Here is a 19952-nt window from a genome sequence, read left to right as displayed (position 1 = left end):
GAAATCCGGCGTAAAAACAGTGCCAAACAACTATGAGCGGTCATTTGAGATGACACGCTGTGGCGACCCCGAACGAGACAAGCCAAAAGAAAGCTTTTGGCAGCACGATAGATCAGCTGGTAAATTGTCGGCCTCACAGTTCTGTGGTCCTGTGTTCAATCCCAAACCTGCCTGTGTTGAGTTTGCTTGTGTGGGTTTCCTCCGGGCACTCCAGTTTCCTCCCACATCCCAAAAACATGCAACACTAATTGGACCCTTTAAATTGCCCCTAGGTGTGATTGTGAGTGCGGCTTTTTGTCTCCATGTGCCCTGTGATTGCCTGGCAACCAGTTCAGGGTGTAGCCCGCCTCCTGACCAATGACATCTGCGATAGGCTCTAGCACTCCCACGAAACTTGTAAGGATAAGCGGCTACGAAAATGGATGGATATTCATTGTCAGGTTTGTGGTGACTCTGACATCCATGATTGATATGTTATGAATTTAAAAGACTCCAGAAACAAGCAATCCAGAAAACGGGATGGAGAAAGGCCCCAAAGCTTCCGTGCTTCCTTTGGCAACCACTATTTCGTTTTCACCAACATGGATGCACGTAAAAGTTGCTCCCCCCCAAAATTTTTACATGATCACTAAACACAACTTTTATAATGAAAGCCCGACCAGTGTGAATAGCATTTGGGTCCCTCTCCATGTTGCTTGCTCATGAAAATAACTGTGATATTGAAATGTGAAAGGTATACAACCAAGTCAGAATCTTTTTTTCTCAATGCAAAAAACAGGGCGATGAACTTCCAGTTTGCATTTAAGCCTAATTACGCCCCAACTGTTGTGGAATCAGACAAAAACTACAACGAGGTGGACTGCAGACTGATCGCTAAAAGAGGTGCAGCCAGTCCGGTCTTTAATACCCATTTGCTCTTAAGGTACATTTTAAAAAGTCATCCATCTATTTCCAGCTAGGGATAACCTCAAGAGACCCACTCCACTCCAGTTTTCCTGGCTCGTAACATCAGTCAGCACCTGAGGCACTGCACGCACCATAGGCGCAGCACTGATTGGACATTTTGGTGAGTAATGTAAATGATTTATTTATTGTAAAGTTTTCCAAATTCCTGCAAGAGCATGCATTTAAAGGACATTACCTTTTTATTGTAGGTGTCCGCACATTCATCCCCAGAAATGCCTCTGATGGTTTTCTGTACGTGGGTGGGCCTGCAGTTCTTCTCAGTATAATTGCAATGGCAGCTGATGACAGCTCCCTGTATGCAGCGGTTAAGGTTCTTCTCTCTTCTGGAAACGAATTCTGCCATGCAGCAGGAAATGAACCGCATCTGCGGTTATAAGGTCTGTTCCGAATAACTAAAGTAGCTGAAATTTACATTCCAATTCTTAGATATAATTTTACTCTCTCCAGCTGCTTGTTTTCTTGCTGAAAATGAAGAATACTCTGGTGAGCCTCAGAACCTTTCAGTTGATTCTGTACTTCTCGAGCTCTATGGAGCTGAGCCAAGGCTCGGACTGTCTGCAGAACGAAGCTGCTTTCCGGGATCTGCTATCGGACCTGGAGGTACACATTGGCGAGATTGCCGTAACGGTCACAGGAACAGCACAAAAATCCATGACATAGATTGTCTCATTTTGTCAGGTGTGGAAGAACACGTCTGAAAATCTGGATCTCTCAGTCCTGTGCCACTTTGCCGAGATCTTGAAGTCCCCAAGGTAGTTTCCATGGTCACTCAGCATGTTACCAGGCAATGCAGCATTAATCGAACCTATGATTTACCCACATGACAACAAGTTATGCAAATATAAAGAGACTGTTGCTCGGGATTGACAGCAAACCTTATCATCCACTCTCTCAACGTTTTAAATAAATCAGTGTGACAGGTGTTATCTCTGTATCCTCAGCAATGACAGCAGGATTGGAGCGGTCATGCACAGAATGGGCGTGTTACCAAATTTGCTATTTGAGCTGTGTGACCCTTCTGTGACTTATCAAAAAGTCAAGGTTGTTACTTCCGTCATCACATGCCTGCTGAAGGCTCACTTCACTCCTCTGGATATAAGCAGGTACTACCTGAACACTTCCTGGTTGTGTGTTTTTCAGTTTATCATTAGCAATGGTCATGGTCATTTCAGTTCCGTGTAGAAGGACATCTTACATCATTGGTGAGGGGATACTGGTGATTTGTCACTGATCCAATGACAGTTAAGAAATTGTGGACCTCTCATCCGAGTTTTAGATCATTGTTTAACTTTCTGTCCTAAAAATGAAACGGTTTGATTCACCCTCACCGTCCTATGGTATATACTAGCTCTTATTAGGAAAACAACATTGCATATATTATGCACACCTGTGATGGTTTCCACTTTGCTTTATTACAGTGACGACAGATCAGAGTGGTGCAGTGAAATTTTATCACAATACAACTTACATATTGTATATGTGTCCTCTTCCGAACTTTGCTCGGCAAAAATAACCGGGATGACACTTCAGATGCAAAATTCTAGTAGTTTACCTATTGTAGATCGTGTCTGTGCACCTTACTTTGTGGTCAATTGTAGGTAACAGGTAGTTCACCTCTTAGTGTTTTTACAGTTCAGACAAATCCACCTCGAATTACCATAATATAAATTACATTCTCTATTATAGTACAGTACAGTACAAGTACTGTATATGTTAAAAGCCGTATAAATAAAACAAGTTGCTCTCAGCAAGGTTGGAGACCCCGATTCTGTAAAAATAAAAAGCTATCTTTCCTTGAATTGTTGATTGCCCGTCTGTGTGAAAACTGTTACATGTTTTGTCAGACTTGGGCTCTTCCTGATCTACACACTCCCTCCTCTTCGTAATGCAGTTGAAAGCCATGGCATATCTGACTGTGATCTTTCCCAAGATACAGAAGGTAACATATGAAAAGCTCTTCATGAAAGAATCCCTCTGACTTGTAATGACCAGATGCCTCATCTGTTCTCTTAGTTAACGCCTCTGTTCCTGTCAGCCTCATCTTTATCCGCAACCAGCTGTTACTTGTTCTCTGCGACATCCTCGGCTCAGAGAGCGCTCTGATCAAAGAGTAAATTCCATGTGTTACTGCTTTTCAAAACCAAAAAGGATGTAATCAAATTTGCCATGATATAATGGAAGAAACTTTAACTTGTGCTGTCTGGTTCTTCATAAGTCACCAGAATACAGTGTATGACGTCCTGGGCAGCGACTGGTTCCTGCTTTTCCTGAAGCCGCACCTTCACTCCTCCACTGTGAAACTGGGTCTCATCCTGCTCACACACTTCCTTTCCTGTCAGGCGCACCACAGCAGCTTTAGGGAGGCGGTGATCCCTGGAAGCCTCATAGACAGCATGGAGGCACCCTCTGTCATTATGGGTACACATTACTTCAATAACTAGAAATCGGATGAATACAATAGTGTCTTTAGCATAGGGTCATAAAGGTGTAGAAAACTGTTGGTAAAATTGGAGCTGGGGAATTTGGGAATATTTCGATATAAATTTATTTATTTACATCCATTATACGAGCTCTTATACTCACAAGGCTGTGACGGCACAGTTTTCAATTCCCATGTCTATTTTACAATATAGGTAGGTTTTTTTTTTTTTTTTTTTTTAGTTCCTTATCTGAATTATTTTCCTTCGATTGTGTCTGTTTGACTTTCTGATGTAGCCATTTTTGCCACCCACTGGTTGACCATTTTAACAGCTTAGTGGCAAATTAAGGGGCTGTCATGTCCCCAAAAAAGTGGCAACACATGAGTGGACAAATGTTTGACCCAAAATTAATGTATTTTCCTTTTCCCCCAGACAACCTTCGTGCTCACTCTTGGTCATATGAATGTTCCACCGCTGCATGCCCTGGTTTTGATGTTCTCCAAGGTCTTCTGGTCAGACACTTTCAGCTGCCGCAAGTCTATGAAGCTTTGGCTGCTCTCCTGTTGGGAAGGACAGTCACCCACTTCGTAGACGGAGAGGTGAATATTTTGCTTGGGTTGACATACTCTAAATGGGGCAGCACAGTAAATAGTGAAGAGTGCATTTGTCACACAGTCAGTTGGTTTTTGGGTTGAATTCAAGCACTCCTGTGTGAAATGTGCTTTTGGTTTCACTGGCTACTGCAGCTTCTTCCTACCTCACAAAGTATACGATGTTAGGTTAATTGAATCATCTAAAATACCCATATGTGTGAACAGTTGTTTGTCTATATGTGTCCAAGTCCAAGTTTCAGATGATTACTCTGCTCTACCTCACCTTCGACCCCAATGAGGACAAGTGCTCCAGAAAATGGATCAATTGATTAATTGATATAAAGGGTTATATTTGTTAATGACATCCAAACTCTCCCATATGTAATCTACAGGTGAACTTGAATGACTCCCTCGAGTCTTTGATTGACAGCCAAGCACACACTCCCACCCCACAGCTCTGTGTGGAGGCTGCAACATTACTACTCAAACTGGTCAAAATCATCGTCATGCAAGTAAAAACATTACATATTCAACTATTTGTAAATTTGTGAATTACATTTGAATTTGAATCAATGACACCCCGTTTTTTGAACGAAGCACCGAACAGGCACTGATGCATCATGGGCATTGCAGCTCCTAGCCAATGTGATGCAGTTCTTCTGCCAACTACATAACCTTCGACCCCAAGACCCACTGTGGGCATCAACGGTGTTCCTCCATGCACTTGCTGCCATTATGTTCACCTGGCAAAGTCCAGAGGTCTGTGCCTTAAGTTTTGTTTTATTTTTTACGACATTTCTACCTGGACTTTTTGTCTGATTGTGGCCTTTTTTCTGGGTAAGCACGAGCCGTGTAGGATAACCGAATGTGAGGAAGAACTCAGGATTCATTCACCCAAGAAGCCTGTATATGACTTTTCCCGTATTCTGCTGATGGACAGTCTTCTCAATGTGTCTGGCAACAGCAACACACATCCTTTAGTGTTACTGGTGGAGGTAAATAAACACAAATTATATAGTCAGTAGCAAGCTATCGGTTTGCAAATCAGACCCATACATTATGTGTACACTTTTTGTTGCATGTTAAACCTGCAAAACTATTATTTTTCCAGAAGGTGCCACTATTTGCTTAGTTACTGATTAAATAGAGCAGGCCATTGGCACTTATGATGCTATTACTGTACTTAGAAAGAAGAATTAACCCAGAATGGCTGTGTTGAGCGATTTCTAGTCTCATGTTGCAGGAAGTTCTAAAATACTACTAATAATATTCATAAATACTGTATTATAGTTCTGTCCAGATGGTGCAACGATGGAGCAGAGCCAGAGTTTCCAGACTGAGCTGCTGGAGTTCATCATGGAAATCATCAACATTCTCAGCAATGATAAAGAAAACAACACTCACCTCATATCAGAAAGTAATATGAGCATATAGATTATCTGTATTCCTAAATGTACCTCTTTATTATTTTTGTTGTTGTTACCAAATGTAATATTACATTACAATAATGAATATAATTTAGGGTCCCAAGACGAGAGACCTGCAGACCAGATGTGCACGTTAATGGGCAATGTGCTGCTCTTCAGTAAGATTCTGGTGCAGGCACTTTACGGCGGAGCATTCCTGGGGGCCTCAGAGACTTTGCTCAACTTCCTTGCAGATCAGATTGTTGTGGTAAGATGAGGGCACACAAAACATACTGCATGCTCATGCTCCTTATTAAAACACTCAGCTGTGGACAAACCATGTCACGCTTTGTTCAGGATGCTAAGACCAGCACAGCTAAGCCTTAAAATAAATGTACATTGCATGTGCAAGTTTTCTGGAAGCCTAAATCTGTTTACATGAAATAATTCCGCAAATGCATTCATGTTAAATTTTGTTCACTAAAGGGAAATGTTCCTCCCAACTGTGGTAGAAGCTGATTGAACCCTGAAAGTGAAGTTTAAAGAAATGCAAAATGTAATTGTACCTTTATAGTTTGTATTTTCTGTAGAGCGCACCAGAAGAATACATTGCAAAGTAACTATTTTATTAAATTGACAAACATCTAGTGATACATAACTGGAAAGAATGAAGTCTCAGAAGTCTGATTCTGACCAGGACTATTTCTTCATAATTTAGGCCCTGGAAAGAGGTCAAGCTCACAAGGAGAAGACCGTGTCAGCTCTCTATTCCTGCTCAAATAATGTCCTGCTCTACTTCCTGTCCCAACCCCGACATTCCAGAGCAGAGTTGAAGGGCATCATTAACACATTCCAAACAATCAATGATCGCTGGGATGTTCTCTTGGCAACGTACAATTCCAACGTGAACTTTATCACATGTTTTCTTCATTGTCTGCTATGGATTGGATCTGGCAGGTGAGACTAAACTCAGGTGTGGGGACACAAATTTGCAGTCTTGTAACCATTCATATGAAGTTGATGTATATATATATTTTTTTTGAATAAAGTTACCCCGAAGGTTTTACATGTGGAACTCCAAAAGTGCACAACAGGAAAGTTTTCCCCAACATGTTTCCAACCAAAACACAACATGAAGTGGTTGTAGAATCTGGGGCAGAATTTCCTATTGGTATGAAATCCAGCACAACATTTTCCTCTATTTGGACGTTTTCTTTTTAAATGCTTCTGAGAGTCGCTGAGAAATCTGCATTTTTTGGGGGGGAGTTTCAGATGACGTAGAGCTGGTGTCCTTGGCAAAGGCCTGCTGGTCCAAGGTTATGATGGAGCGGAGGCACACCCTGGAAGAAGCGTACAAGATTGAGATCTCAGCCAGCCAGACTGCTGAGAGGGCACCCGTAAATATGACTGACATCAGCCCATTATGGGAGGAGACGGCTCACAAAGCCTGGCTGCTGCACTCTGGTTAGCTCTTACGATGCAACATTATAATACAATTACAAAACATATATGCTGTGAATATAATTTTATAAAACAAGATATAATACTATGAAATAGACCAAACACTGTACAATGTTGTAATGTATATTTATATAATGTGATACAATACAGTACAATTAGTTAGGAATATACAACACTATGCATCACGCTATGATTAAAACTAGATATGCGGCACTAGAACATGTGATATGATACCATAAAATAAAATGTAATGCTATTAATGTGAAATAGTATATTACTATTTGATTAGATATAAAACTATAAGGTGAAACAAGTGGTTGGAGCGCCTGCCTCACGGTTCTGAGGATCAAGGTTCAAATCCCGGCCCCGCCTATGTGGAGTTTGCATGTTCACCCCAAGCCTGTGTGAATTTTCTCCGGTCACACTGGTTTCCTTCCACGTCCTAAAAACATGCATTAATTGAAGACTTTAAAATGCCACTAGGTGTGATTGTGAGTGTGACTGTTGTCTGTTGCCATCGAGCCCGGCATTGGCTGCAACCACTTCAGGGTGTACCCTACCTCCTGCCCGCAGATAGCTGGAATAGGCTTGAACCCTCCAGTAACCATTGTGAGGATAAGCGGGTAAGATAATGGATGGATGATACCGTATAATAAGACATAGTGTATGTCTTGTCATATGTGAATTATACTACAGTAGTTTTAAAAAGTCGTCTTTTTACGTCCTTTTCAAATTAACACCAATGCAAGTGTGATATTATAAAAAAAAAAAGAACGGCAACCATAAAGTTAAAAGTAGCTCACTGATGCGTGGTGTTATTTTTTTTATCTGTTTTTAAATAGCAACACACAACAAAGCAAGCACATCTCACCGGAGCGCTATTTTTATGACAGGCCAGCAAGCTACTTATGGTCCTTGGAGGCTGCCTGGTGCCCATGGGCAACATTTTGGTGATCCCTGCTGTTTAACGTGGTACTTTTAGACCAATTTTACTGGGTGGCGGGGCTGGGGCCTTGGTTTTTTATCAGAGGGGCACAGTTTCCAATACCCACATGGACACACACACACACACACATGCACACACACACTCTCCAAATTGCTTCACGGTATTTATTTATTCATAGTATTTGTTAATTGTTTATTGTATTCAGCACATTCTTTTAATGTAATCGAAAGACTGGCCATCGATTATGACTGCAAATTAGCTGTAGCTAGACATCTTCAATGCATCACTCACATCACATGTACACACATGGAAGCAATGTTACGATACTATATGAATGGGCTTAAAAATATATACAATACAGTGGTTGCACTATAATACAGAACAAGAAATTATGCCATGATAATAAACGATACAATACAAGGCACAAGATTATGAAGTAATTGAAAGAAATTGTAATAAGTATATAATAAAATGTAATATAATATAAAAAACATAAGGTATGATAATGTTTTCCAATTTCAGTTTCATCTTAAACCTGTGTACTTCGACACAGGCTAATAAATAGTCTGCTATATGTGTAGTGTGAGGAGAGAAATGCAAGGAAATAAAGTTAGATCACTTGCTGAATATTGGACATTTCTTTTCAGATGGCACCTATTGCAAAAATGGCACTAAATAGATTTAAGTTTAGCTTATTAAGTTCACATATAGGATAGAGCTTTTCCATTGGGACGTGTTGAATTTTACGATGGCAGGTGGAAGACTGATCCTAAATCAGCTGTTCAGTAGTTCCACTGACCGAAAGATGTGTGCACTTTCACTTTGTGTACTTGACATTTCACATTTGACATTTTCACAGAGAATCACAAGGAAGCGACGGTCCAAAGCCCTTACAAGACGTTTGACATGATCAGCAGTGCAGTCCGCTCAGCGATGGGGAGACAAGACAAGCAGGCAGTGACAGTGGAGGTACACTCTCGCAGCCTCTCATTAATAAGACGCTATATGGATCGACCGACACTCATTCCAAGAGTCACTCGTAGCTGTATCTGTGCTTTGAGCCATCCAGCCCTGTGGGAGTCTTTTTATGATTTCTTAAAATGGATTTGGATGATCACAGCTGATCGCCCCTGAGTGGGCATAGTAATTGATATCGGCACGGCTCGTCCACAAGAACAGTCGACGCGACACACTGTTTGCAGCTGAAGGTTAAAGACACGTTTATTGTTGTTTTTCCCCCCGAAACACGTGGTCCACATCATTAGTTCCCCCACAACGCTTAAGATGTTGAGCCATCTGGAGCAGGGAGTGGGGACATATTACTCAGGCACACAGGCATGAAATTACCGCGTCTGTGTCAGCCCCAACCCTGCAAAGTGTGTGTGTGTGTGTGTGTTGTGGACGTCTTCTGCCTGCTGAAATTGGGTTGGCAATTATAGTGGTAGCAATCTGATGAAAACATTATTCATTTGATGTTATTCTTTATCATATCAGTTATCTGACAGGCTATCAGACAGGGTGATGAATTGTTTTTCTGTGTGAGAAGCACCAGGAGGGATGTTTCCCCATACTTCGTTGAAACACGTCACTTCGAGCGGCTCTTAGATTTTCTTCAAAACTAATAGACAGATCGTCGGAACGTTCTGCCAATTTACACCCAGTCTCGATCATCACCTTGTGGCCTTTATTTGGCAAGAGGGAGGGAGATGTGTTTGGGGATCCACGGTAATGCAGCACTACAGTATGCTGTACATCGTTGTCTTGTCCCAGATTTGAACATTACTGTAGTGTACATTGGGCTAAAATAAAAACAAAAACTGTCCTAAAACCTTCTGTAGGTATTGCGTAGGAATATCGTGACTGATAAGCAGTCTCAATGCAAGCCTTCCAAAGAATTATTTCATCAGTGAATAGCGTTTCCATAATCATATCTGTGTCCTCATATTACGAAGATAATTAACAGCACTAATGATCACGTTAAGTTCATTACATATTCCCTACCAGCCCAGAATGAAGTTGACATTATGTTGCCTTATCATCAAAGATGGCGTATTGTTGGGAAGTCATTAAAATGGAAATGAGTGTGATGTCGGGATGTTAATTGCAGCGGGAAGGGATGAGTTATGTATTTAATGCAGCTTTTAAAAGCCAATGAATCTCCTATCTGCTAAATAGTGTAATTAATGCTATATATTACTTATGTTTGTCCAATTGAAGGAATGAAATTGCAAGATGACTTGCTGTTTATCTGTCGTGCCATGGTTCTAGTTTGCAAACTTCATTATTACTCTCCTCTGTAATATTCTCATAATCCGCCTCGCATTACTTCTCCCTTTTTTCCACTGCACAGCATTTTGAAAGACACGCGATGCCATTTTCATTCTTCGACTGGCTTGTCAAATCAAAACTTGATTGCCATGGGTTTATTTCAAAATGAGTTTAATTTTTGCTTTTTTTTTTTTTTTTTTGCTGCGTATTGTTTTGCCGTTCATTTATGAAGTTATACCCCAAAACACAGAAATAGCATCAGTAAATAAGAGTGCAAAAAGAGTGGCTGAGTATTCATTCCACCAGTTAGATGGCCGTCGTGGGTCAGCAGCGAGGATGGACACATGTTGTTTCACTCGTCTCTCAGCGAGCACTGCTGTGATGATAAGCTTAATGAAGCAGTTAACAGTGCGAATATGATCCCTGTGTGTCTGCTCAACATGAGCATCCTGCAGTGTCAACACAGCTCCGCTTGTTATTTTTTCTTTTCTCTTTTAATCGACACACACACACACATTTACCTTGCCCCCTACTGTGCTGTGGCTCTGTGATATTAATGTTTATGTTAATTAGATCACGCCAACAAAGGATTACATTCTCAGACAGGGGTTATTGTAAGTCTGTAGCCACTAGCTTATTTGGCCCCCGTGAATGCAATTTAGAGCCAATGTAATTGTGTGAATGCATTGTAATTGCATGAGGAAATAACAATATGAATATACAATCTCTGTGTGCATGGAAGGAGGAATGATTGCACTATTTTGCTTGTCCTTCTGCAGGAGTTTCTGTCTTACATGGAGTCGCACCGACAAAGAGGCAACAGCATGTTTGAGAATTTGAGGACAAACCACATACAGGTTTGAAGAAAATACTGTTGTACATTAAAAAAGCTTTTTATCTGTATTTGTCATCACTGTGTCTTTGGCTTGTTTCTGCGGCCCAGTTACGAGCCAGTGAGTGGGATTGGGTCAACGCCCAATGGTTGCTTGTAGAGGCAGAGCTGCTGAGGGAGAGAGCAGTGTTTGGGCCAGGTCCGGGCGTGCTGATCAGCCGTGACTGGGTGCAAGATGCTGCCGAAGGACCCAACCGCACCAGACTCCGCGTCCGCAGAAAGGAATTGAGACGATCCAGACGGGTACAGTAATAACTGGAAAAGGCGATCTCGACATGTGTCCCACTGGAATACTTTGGATTTATAGCTGCTTTTCTGCAGTGTCTGCCACAGGTTTTTTTTTCTTTCATGAGCAGAAAACAGGTCCTAGTTTTATGTGGAACATGTGCATATTTAATTTTTTTTTTGCATATTCACTCTTGTCAATGGAGTCATGAAAGTGAATTTGGAAACTTCCCAATAAGTAGAGAAACAACACTGTCACTTCAATTGTCATCTACTTTAATACAATACTGTATTAGAATGTATGAGATCATCAAGAAGATATTGAGTGGGGTCCGTTGTGGTTGTCTCTCTGTCCATGCATTTTTTTTCCCCCAAGTGTATCAGTTGCACCAGTCAACCATGATCCAGTATTTCTCCATTTGGTCAGGCTTTTACACAGACACCAGCCAATATTGCGGAACTGTGCTGCACTATCACACAGCAAAATGCTGTCCCACAATCAGACACTTACCTGATTCCATCGCTAGCATCTAGTGTGTTGTACGAAAAGACCAATTGCTTTAAAAGCAATGGTGAAGGAGAAATGTGTCCTACCAAAATTGCATTGCACAGAGACACTCTCCCGCCTCTGTCACAGCTCTGTTTGGCACCTACATTGAGGAGCAACCTGGGGAAAGATGAAAAAGTATCACGATCATAATATATGTAATGTGATGCTATTTATAAAGGTGCTCGGAGCCCTGTCTCTTGGCTTGAGGAAGGTCACGTCTGCAGAAAGCAACAAGAGGCCAGAACCTGACACAGGTAAAACAAATAATACAGACACTGCATTCTGTCACGTTGTCATTTTTTTTTTTTTTTTTACTCACTACAAAAGTGTTGTTTTTCCTTTGTCCTAGAGCCCAAGATTCTGTGTGAAGTTGGAGCTGAGGCCCAAGAGGAAGATGAGGATGGAGGAAAGGCTTGTGATCAGCTGACCTTCTTTCCTGTTTTGAACGAAACACCTCCCTCTGAAAACCACAAGGAGCCCTGCTCCCGCACGCAAACCTGCACTGACATCCGCATCATCCTGCAGGAGCTGCATCCTGGCGAGGAGGTACCGTGGCACGGAAGCCTGTAGTGGTGTGCTGGCCAAATTCACTATTACAATAACTATTAGATGCGCACTTAGAGACTCCAGTAGCTCAGTGCTGCTATCAGAATTTCATCTTTGCTCATTACTGTAAGGCCGAGCTCAGCTCTTCTCATTCTTCCACTGAGTTAGACGGCACATGTTGACTGGGATTCTCTTCACGCTGGCAACCAGCCGCGCCTTTTAATGTTTCTGACAGATGTATTAATAAAAACAGTAGGAGGTGATGCAGGCTGTCTTACATCTGCTTAGTAAGTGTGTGATCTGCGTAGTTGACTCGCTACGGTTCAAGTGTGTTGAGTCCTGCTGAGCATCCTGTCAAATGAACACAGTCATTAGCTTTGAGAAATCCACACGCACACACGGATGCAGAGCAACACACAGCACGGACAGTAACACACAAAAGCAGACTCACACATAATTAGCTTTCCTGCGCCAATAGTGTGATTATGACAGTAATGTGTGTGGGGAGAAATCAATGGTCTGACATTAAGCTCTGTCAATAAAGTCGCTCTTTTCTCTTCTTCCAATCAGCGACTAAATCTCTCTCTGACTCATAATGCATATCTGTCCCCTACACAATACGCAGATAAGGAAAATAGTTTATTGTTATGTATTCAGTCATTGATGATGATAATTATAATTTTTATGAAATCTAGTAATTTGTTAGGGCCAGTCGAGCGCATTGCAGAGTGTGTTCGCAAATGGAAATGGCCATTTAATCTAACCACGGGTAAAAAATTATGCACCATTTCGCTGAGTCTCACTTTGAGTCTTTACAGGCTTTCACATGACACGATTCATCATATCACATACATTTGTGTGCATTCAGACAAGAGGTTCTGATCGTTTAGCAGGTTGCCTATTGTGTACATGACAGTGATTAATTCTCCTAATAATGGCAAGGCAAGACTTCCTCCTCCTTCACAAGTGTGACTCTTGTGTCTGGGGGGTAGGGAGTCTGATTTGATTAGTATAAATTGCGGGGCCCTGCGGCTGTGTGGGGGCCCCATATGTTTTTTGGGGCGCTGTGTCCCAGAGAGGCCAACACAGGGGGCAACCAGGTGGGCACACTCACTGTGAAATGAGGGGAGAGACAATGGAATTACACACATTAACACTGCGCAGTTAGCATTAGCTCCAGCCAGCCCTGAAAGCAGCATGTGGGTCCTTTTGATGTCAAATGGAGGTGCTGGAAAAGGGGCCAGACCTTCTCCTCCCCATCAATCAGCTCCTATAATGAAGTGTTCAATGGTGTCTTTTTAATAATGATTAAAATGTGATTAAAATGATCAATCACATTGCGGCTGGATATGCCATGTGCACATCACAAGGTGCTGAAACGAATCTCTTGCTTAGGTCAAAGCAAAGATGTGTGTGGTGACGGTGAGCGGCCTCAAAGTGACTGAGGGGGTGCTGCTGTTCGCCAAAGAGAGTCTGCTCTTGTGTGAAGGATTCACTCTGAGTCCGTCTGGAGACGTTTGCTGCAGGAAGCACCAAGCAAGCAGGTTCGACTGCGTGTTTCGTACTACACATATCCCATTGTTTCAGGCTTAACTCATCCTCTCAATCCTTTCTTCAGTGTCAGGGATTCCTTCATTTCCAGCATCCTGAGTAAGGAGCCAACTTCAAGCTGCAGACACTGGCTCTATGAGGACATCAAGGAGGCCCGATTTATGCGGTTCTTATTAGAGGTTAAACATTCTGCAGTGACTGCACAAGCAATGAATGCATTTTTTAAAATTTAGGTTTCATTGTTCCTGAAATGAAAATGTATGTACATTTACATTTCAGTTAAAAAAAAACGATCTGGCACTTTGGAATCTAGAAGAACCCATTACAAACGTAAAACCCTAAAAGTGCAAAGCATATATTGTACATAATTATGACATGAACCACCGTTGGTGGTGTAGATTCATCAAAAAATGATAAGCAGGCAGACGTTGGCTTATTCCCATCCATCCATTTTCTTTGCTGCTTATCCTCACGACGGTCACGGGAAGTGCCGGAGCCTATCCCAGCTGTCAACGGGCAGGAGGCAGGTTGCACCCTGAACTGTTTGCCAGGCAATTGCAAAGCACATAGAGACAAACAGTCAGACTCGCAATCACACCTAGGGGCAATTTAGAGTGTCCAATTAATGTTGCGTGTTTTTGTAATGTGGGAGGAAACCGGAGTGCCCGGAGAAAACCCATGCAGACATGGGGAGAACATGCAAACTCCACACAGGTGGGGCCAGGATGGCTTACTCCTAATGATGCCATATTACAATCCACCATCTCCACTTTGCTGCAGTGGTCCATTTTTTAAATCTCAAGTCTCCTCGCCAATAAAATATTTCAGTACAGTGACAGACAAATAAAAGTAAATGAGACACTAGTTTGTTGTTTTGTTAGTATTGTTCCACATTAAATGTGTAAATGTACAGTAAAAACAGGTTGGGTATTTAGGTTATGAGGGATGGATGCATATACCGTTTGGTACAGTCTGCACGGACAATGCACGCTTGTTGACAACAGATTCTCGCTTTTGGAATTCACTTTGGATTGAGGCTCTGTAGACGTGTGCCTGTTCCTCATTCACGGTTTTAACTTTTCAAAGTGCAGTGGGAACATTTATTCCTAAAGATTTGTAGCCCTTTTTGTGATGGAAGACGTGTTTAAGAAATTGGTCAACACACTATAATGTGGCCATACATATTTTAGACATCTTTTCATTCATTCCCTATAGAATAAGCATAATATAACCCAACACTTAAAGCTTACCTCCACCCCACTCAGTCCATGATTAGCTTCTCAGATACCCAGGTGATATTACAGTAAGGTAAAACACTGTTCTTTTTCTCAGGACAATGCCATTGAGGTCTTCATGAAAAATGGCCATTCAGCCTTCTTGGTATTCATAAATAAAGACCATGTTTCTGCATATAAAAGGTAACAACACTCGTGTGAACGATGGCTGTAAAAACTAGCGACATTTATGTTACCGTGACCTGAAATCTGTCTTGTAGGTTGTGCAAGGTGGTGTCATCATTAAAAGGGAGAGGTGTCGCTGATGTCATCGCTAATGCCAGGTAGTCAAGTCAATAAACAGCAGTTTATTGAAGGGGGCAAATGTTTTCATTGTTGTTGCATTATGAGATGAAGTGCGATATGCATGAAAACATATCAAATATTGCTTTCGAACGACTGAAAGTGTTCTAGTTTCTTAACTCTCCACACATCCTGATTGACCGCGGCCACCGAGTTTGGTGTTACCAGTCCCGAATAACACCTTTTGTCGTCAAACATGTCCCTCATACAATCTCCTCTCAAATGCCTTCCTCCTGGGTCTTTACATATTTTAAGGCACGTACTACACAGTCTACTCTCATGGACGAGGTACACACCGTCCTCCTCGTCTGACTTTTCACTTTCCATCTCCTCGCCAGCCTCCTTAACTTTCAACAAGGGGTTTCGTTTTATGTTCACTTTAGTCAGATTGTGTAGTGCCTTCACAAAGTCTGGCAGGCGGGTGAAGAGGTTATCAAACAGGCCTAACTCTTGGAGGCTCTCCACAGGGACCATCGTGGGAAGCAGAGCGTCCAGCTTGTTCAACCCCAGGTTTAGACTTGTCAGGTTGGTGAGGGAGGCCAGCGTAGCGGGCAAACCTGATGAGGTGAGACGATTGTTACAGAGGTTGAGGTAGGTCAGGCCCACCAGTTTACCGATGGACTCGGGCACGGACTCGAGGTTGTTGCTGTGCAGGTCCAGCCACCTGAGCGACGACAACTTCCCAATGCTCTCTGGGATTTTTTGTATCTGGTTGCGGCTCAGGTCCAACTCATCCATGTTAGTCAGTTTGAGGATACACTGCGGGAAGATGGTTATGCCCATGTTGCTAAGTGTGAGCCGGCGCCACCCGTCAGGTTTCATCCGTATGGCCTTCTTGGCATCCTTGAGTGTCACCTTTGTCCCTGTGTTTCCTTTCCTTTTGGTCATGGTGCTGCAACACACACACACACACACACCACACACACACACACACACACACCACACACACACACACACACACAGGGAATCACCACATGATTTATCTCGGATTTTCAGGCTCATATGACCATTTACAGTAAACACATTTCCAATGTGTGTTTATGTGAGCGATTCCGCAAGGCTTATGTGATTTCGTCACACAGAAAATAAGGCTCATGTATAGCCAGGGGCAATGGGAAAAGCATTCTCTCGTAGGAATTAAGTGCTTGCGTATGTGTGTGCGCGCCAAAGCAATGTTATGTTTGAACTAGTGTGTGCTCACCCGGTGTTGCCCAAGGGGATATTTAAGAGCACGACTCTCTAATTAAGGCTAATGCTGGGGAACAAAAGCATTGAGGCGACGTTGGGTAATGCAGCAAAAACAAACGAGTCTTGATGCTCCGTCACTGAGTGTGTGCTTTGGCCAGGAATGAAAGGATGTGTGTGTGTGTGTTTCTTCAGGGTGCTTAGGGCACGCCAAGTGTAATGGTATACATGACTTGTACATGACTGTCCTAAAGTGGATATACATGAGTGAAGAATCAAAATAAGGACTTTGATAAATGATAGTTACGGGGTGCTTGGAGGTGATGAAGGCTTGGCTCTTCCCCCTTCCCAACTGCGCGAGCAAGGTGTGCGTGCGTTTTTTGTCTGTTACACCCCAAGGCCCTCTCTCGCCTCATTCATCATCCTCAGGATGAGAGGGGCTATCTACTTGCGCTTGTTCTATTATAACCTCCTATAGAAAACTATTGCATGAAATTATTGCCTGCAATTAGATAACACACAACACAACCAAAGTCAATGATTGATTTAGTGTAGGCTTACAAAATAATTTGTTCAGGGGTTAGTGGATAAAAGGAGGACTTAGAAATAGACCCATTGCATTATTCTTGACTATTACCAATATAAATGAATGTATGTACTCACCATAGTCTTGTATTTCCACTTCTGACTTAACAAAGTGATGATTGTTTTCAGTTTTAAAAGTCCATCAACGACATCAGCCACTGTCCCGATAAAGAAACAAGTTAGGGCGTAGCAACAAACTCGTTGCCTGCATGAAGACGACATACGAAAGAAATACCTGCCGACAATGACCGTAATCCTCAAAGTCGAGAGGAAAGCTCAGGAATACAATGTTTCCTTTCCTGCACACTGCAAATGCAAGTTTCCTCTTGTTTGGCATTGTTACTTAGCAACATGGGGTCCTTGGCAGCAGGACTGTATTGTCATGATACTGGCCCACAGAGGGGGAAGCTGATTCCAGGAGCAAATGAATGCGCTCCTAATTTAAATTAAACAACTTGGATAGATAGTGTTGTGCGAGTAAATTACTTTATGAAATGTTCATTACAATCTAACATAGATATGCACGCTCTCGTAGATTAACTATCTGCTCACAAGTAATGGAAACAATTAAAAAACGTCAGTGATCACTTAAATATATATATGGTCTTTAACAAAATGCCTAATTTAACACTAAGCAATTAAATGTAGCCCATCTTGTAATATAAATGCCACTGCATTGAAATATTGAAATGTACCGCCTTGGAGTACTATGCTCCGCCGCGTCTATTCAATGTACAATCGGATGCAAAAGAAAGTTTCTTACGCCTGTCAATCACGCAACCCGCCCACCCATCTGTGCGATCTGGCATCGACTTCTTTTGCCTTGTTTCTTTGTCTGGAGTTCATGACAGCAATTTGGTTTAAAAAAAAAAAAAAAAAAAAAGAAGACCAAACAGTTTTACATGTCACGACATTTTCTGGGTACTTCCACAGACACCGAATGGAACGTTCGAGTATGAGCTCCAATCCACAGACGGTTTAAGATCGGCGTCATCAAATTGGCGTCGCCGATAGCGATGACGTCAAACAAACGTGACAGATGCCGCTGACTTCTGTGAGCTACATGAAGTTGACATCCTAACGGAGTTTTTACAGCTAGCATCCGGTATAATGCGAGTTCACTAACTAAAACCAATCATGTCGGCCCTGGATTCCTCCTGAGTCGTAGTAACCGGCTCATATGAATTACCAACTGATTGCAAATCTGCATTCACTCGACGAATGACGTCATAGATGAGATGATGGTCGCTTTCTGACGCTTAGCAACAACACAAAGTGCACGAGCCTCAGCTAATGACTCCCGATTGAACGACAAGAACACAACTGGGAGCTGGATGTGCTAACCACTCGCCCGTTTCATATTATTATTATTAAAGGATGGGTTTTTGCAGGAGTTTAAATATTTGCTCAATCTGTGTGGATTTGTCAAAATATTGATACCGTCAATAAAATATCCAAATATCAAAACTATAGATGGTAGATGCATATAAAATATACCCTCCTTGGTTAAAGCGTTACAAAAAAAAGTTAAATCACCCCGCATTCCTCCAACAACATAATTGTAGTGTTGTGGAATCTAGAGTGTAGTTAGTTTTAAAGTTAATGAAAAATATGTGTAGTAATGTGTTTTCTAGTTAGTCATCCAAATTATTTTGTTCCAAATAGCTGATCATATTTGGTTAGAAAACCTTTTTAAAAAAAAAAAAAGTTTATTGATTAATCACAGTAAAAGTGAGTATATTTATTTCTTTTTTAACCACTAAGGCGTCATTAGCAAACACCTGCTAAATGGGTCTGGGGGGGGGGGGATGATGAAATCTATATCATGTGTAATACGCTAACTTCTAGTTTGACTGCTGCCAATATTAAAAGTACTACTTCTGAAACGTTGGAGGGGAAATGACTTATCACAGGGGAATGGGAGAAATAGATTAGGTACTAAACAGGATAAGACTGAAAAAATGGAGCGGATAACTTGGTGTACAGTATAACAAATACTACTAAAATCAGGTGTGTTCACTTCTGCTGTGTTACATTTGATCATTGCTTGGAAACAAGTATAAGAAGTAGATGGTACGAAATGTTTAAACTCTGGTGTTAACACAAGTTATTTCTTTTCTTGTGCACTAGGAAGACTCCCATAGTTGCGAAGACCATCCTTGTTAAATGGCAGGTATGACTCAGACGATGATTTACTATATTTTATCAATTTGTTTGTGCGCCTGATCTATGTGTAAGCAAGCAGGAGCTGTGTCATCAGAAAATCTGACTCATGAGTTCAAATACAGTGGATCAAAATGGGAAAATAAGCAATATCGGTTTAAATGTTGTCCTCTCTCTAAGAATCTTTTAAATGTTGGCCATATTTACCTACTGTCCTAAAAGCATAAACACTAAGTTGAGAGTAATGTTATTTTCCACACATGCTTTTTTTTTTCTTATCTGAATTTGAACAATGCTTGATGATGTGTTCATTTCCTTCGTGTACATTTTCTTATTCTTGCAGAAAGGGGAGATCACTAACTTCGAGTACTTGATGCATTTGAATACTCTTGCTGGGAGGACATACAATGACCTCATGCAGTATCCTGTATTCCCCTGGGTCCTAGCTGACTACAAGTCAGAGGTACGAGCAACAGTTTTTAATGATGACCAGTGGTTCTCCAAAATTTTAAAAAATGTAAAATGTAAGTTCTCTTAGCATATTGGCCAACATACAGTTGTGTAGTAGGCCCAAATGTACATCAACAATTTGGCTCTAATATTTTTGTTAGCCACTGT

The 19952-nt window shown here is 41.7% G+C and overlaps 2 protein-coding genes across 3 annotated transcripts in view; one reads left to right on the top strand and one right to left on the bottom strand.

The window, feature by feature from the left end:
* Positions 1-1300: 1300 nt before the first annotated feature.
* LOC133494939 (WD repeat- and FYVE domain-containing protein 4-like) overlaps positions 1301-19952 on the top strand; it is a 20502-nt gene continuing 1850 nt past the window's right edge. Inside the window, exons 1-28 of the mRNA XM_061809246.1 lie at positions 1301-1343; positions 1414-1449; positions 1528-1566; positions 1645-1718; positions 1908-2069; positions 2811-2905; positions 2980-3076; positions 3182-3384; positions 3819-3985; positions 4372-4491; positions 4577-4738; positions 4822-4974; positions 5270-5396; positions 5502-5653; positions 6104-6342; positions 6435-6556; positions 6652-6849; positions 8652-8761; positions 10840-10917; positions 11004-11195; positions 11906-11981; positions 12077-12273; positions 13669-13817; positions 13892-14003; positions 15157-15242; positions 15320-15382; positions 19302-19344; positions 19678-19797. Of these exons, the coding sequence (XP_061665230.1) occupies positions 1308-1343; positions 1414-1449; positions 1528-1566; positions 1645-1718; positions 1908-2069; positions 2811-2905; positions 2980-3076; positions 3182-3384; positions 3819-3985; positions 4372-4491; positions 4577-4738; positions 4822-4974; positions 5270-5396; positions 5502-5653; positions 6104-6342; positions 6435-6556; positions 6652-6849; positions 8652-8761; positions 10840-10917; positions 11004-11195; positions 11906-11981; positions 12077-12273; positions 13669-13817; positions 13892-14003; positions 15157-15242; positions 15320-15382; positions 19302-19344; positions 19678-19797 (3408 nt within the window). The 5' untranslated portion in view covers positions 1301-1307. The remainder of the gene's footprint in view (positions 1344-1413; positions 1450-1527; positions 1567-1644; positions 1719-1907; positions 2070-2810; positions 2906-2979; positions 3077-3181; positions 3385-3818; positions 3986-4371; positions 4492-4576; positions 4739-4821; positions 4975-5269; positions 5397-5501; positions 5654-6103; positions 6343-6434; positions 6557-6651; positions 6850-8651; positions 8762-10839; positions 10918-11003; positions 11196-11905; positions 11982-12076; positions 12274-13668; positions 13818-13891; positions 14004-15156; positions 15243-15319; positions 15383-19301; positions 19345-19677; positions 19798-19952) is intronic.
* LOC133494794 (leucine-rich repeat-containing protein 18-like) lies at positions 15387-18272 on the bottom strand. 2 transcript variants are annotated; one of them, XM_061808947.1, is made up of 4 exons: positions 17935-18272; positions 17407-17477; positions 17250-17329; positions 15387-16293 (listed from the first exon to the last, which is right to left on the bottom strand). In XM_061808947.1, the coding sequence occupies exon 4, from the start codon at positions 16287-16289 to the stop codon at positions 15477-15479; it is 813 nt and encodes a 270-aa protein (XP_061664931.1). In that variant the 5' UTR covers positions 16290-16293; positions 17250-17329; positions 17407-17477; positions 17935-18272; the 3' UTR covers positions 15387-15476. The 2 variants fall into 2 exon arrangements, with proteins under 2 accessions (XP_061664931.1, XP_061664930.1); XM_061808946.1 differs by lacking the exon at positions 17935-18272 and having other exon boundaries at positions 17407-17883.

The sequence above is a fragment of the Syngnathoides biaculeatus genome, chromosome 21, assembly GCF_019802595.1.
Source record: "Syngnathoides biaculeatus isolate LvHL_M chromosome 21, ASM1980259v1, whole genome shotgun sequence".
NCBI classification, from domain to species: domain Eukaryota; kingdom Metazoa; phylum Chordata; class Actinopteri; order Syngnathiformes; family Syngnathidae; genus Syngnathoides; species Syngnathoides biaculeatus.
Note: the sequence above shows the minus strand (reverse complement) of the source record. Positions and strands in the feature narration are given on the sequence as shown.

Excerpts from the sequence above, each read along its gene's own strand:
- LOC133494794 (XM_061808947.1), bottom strand. The coding sequence starts at position 16,289 with ATGACCAAAAGGAAAGGAAACACAGGGACAAAGGTGACACTCAAGGAT.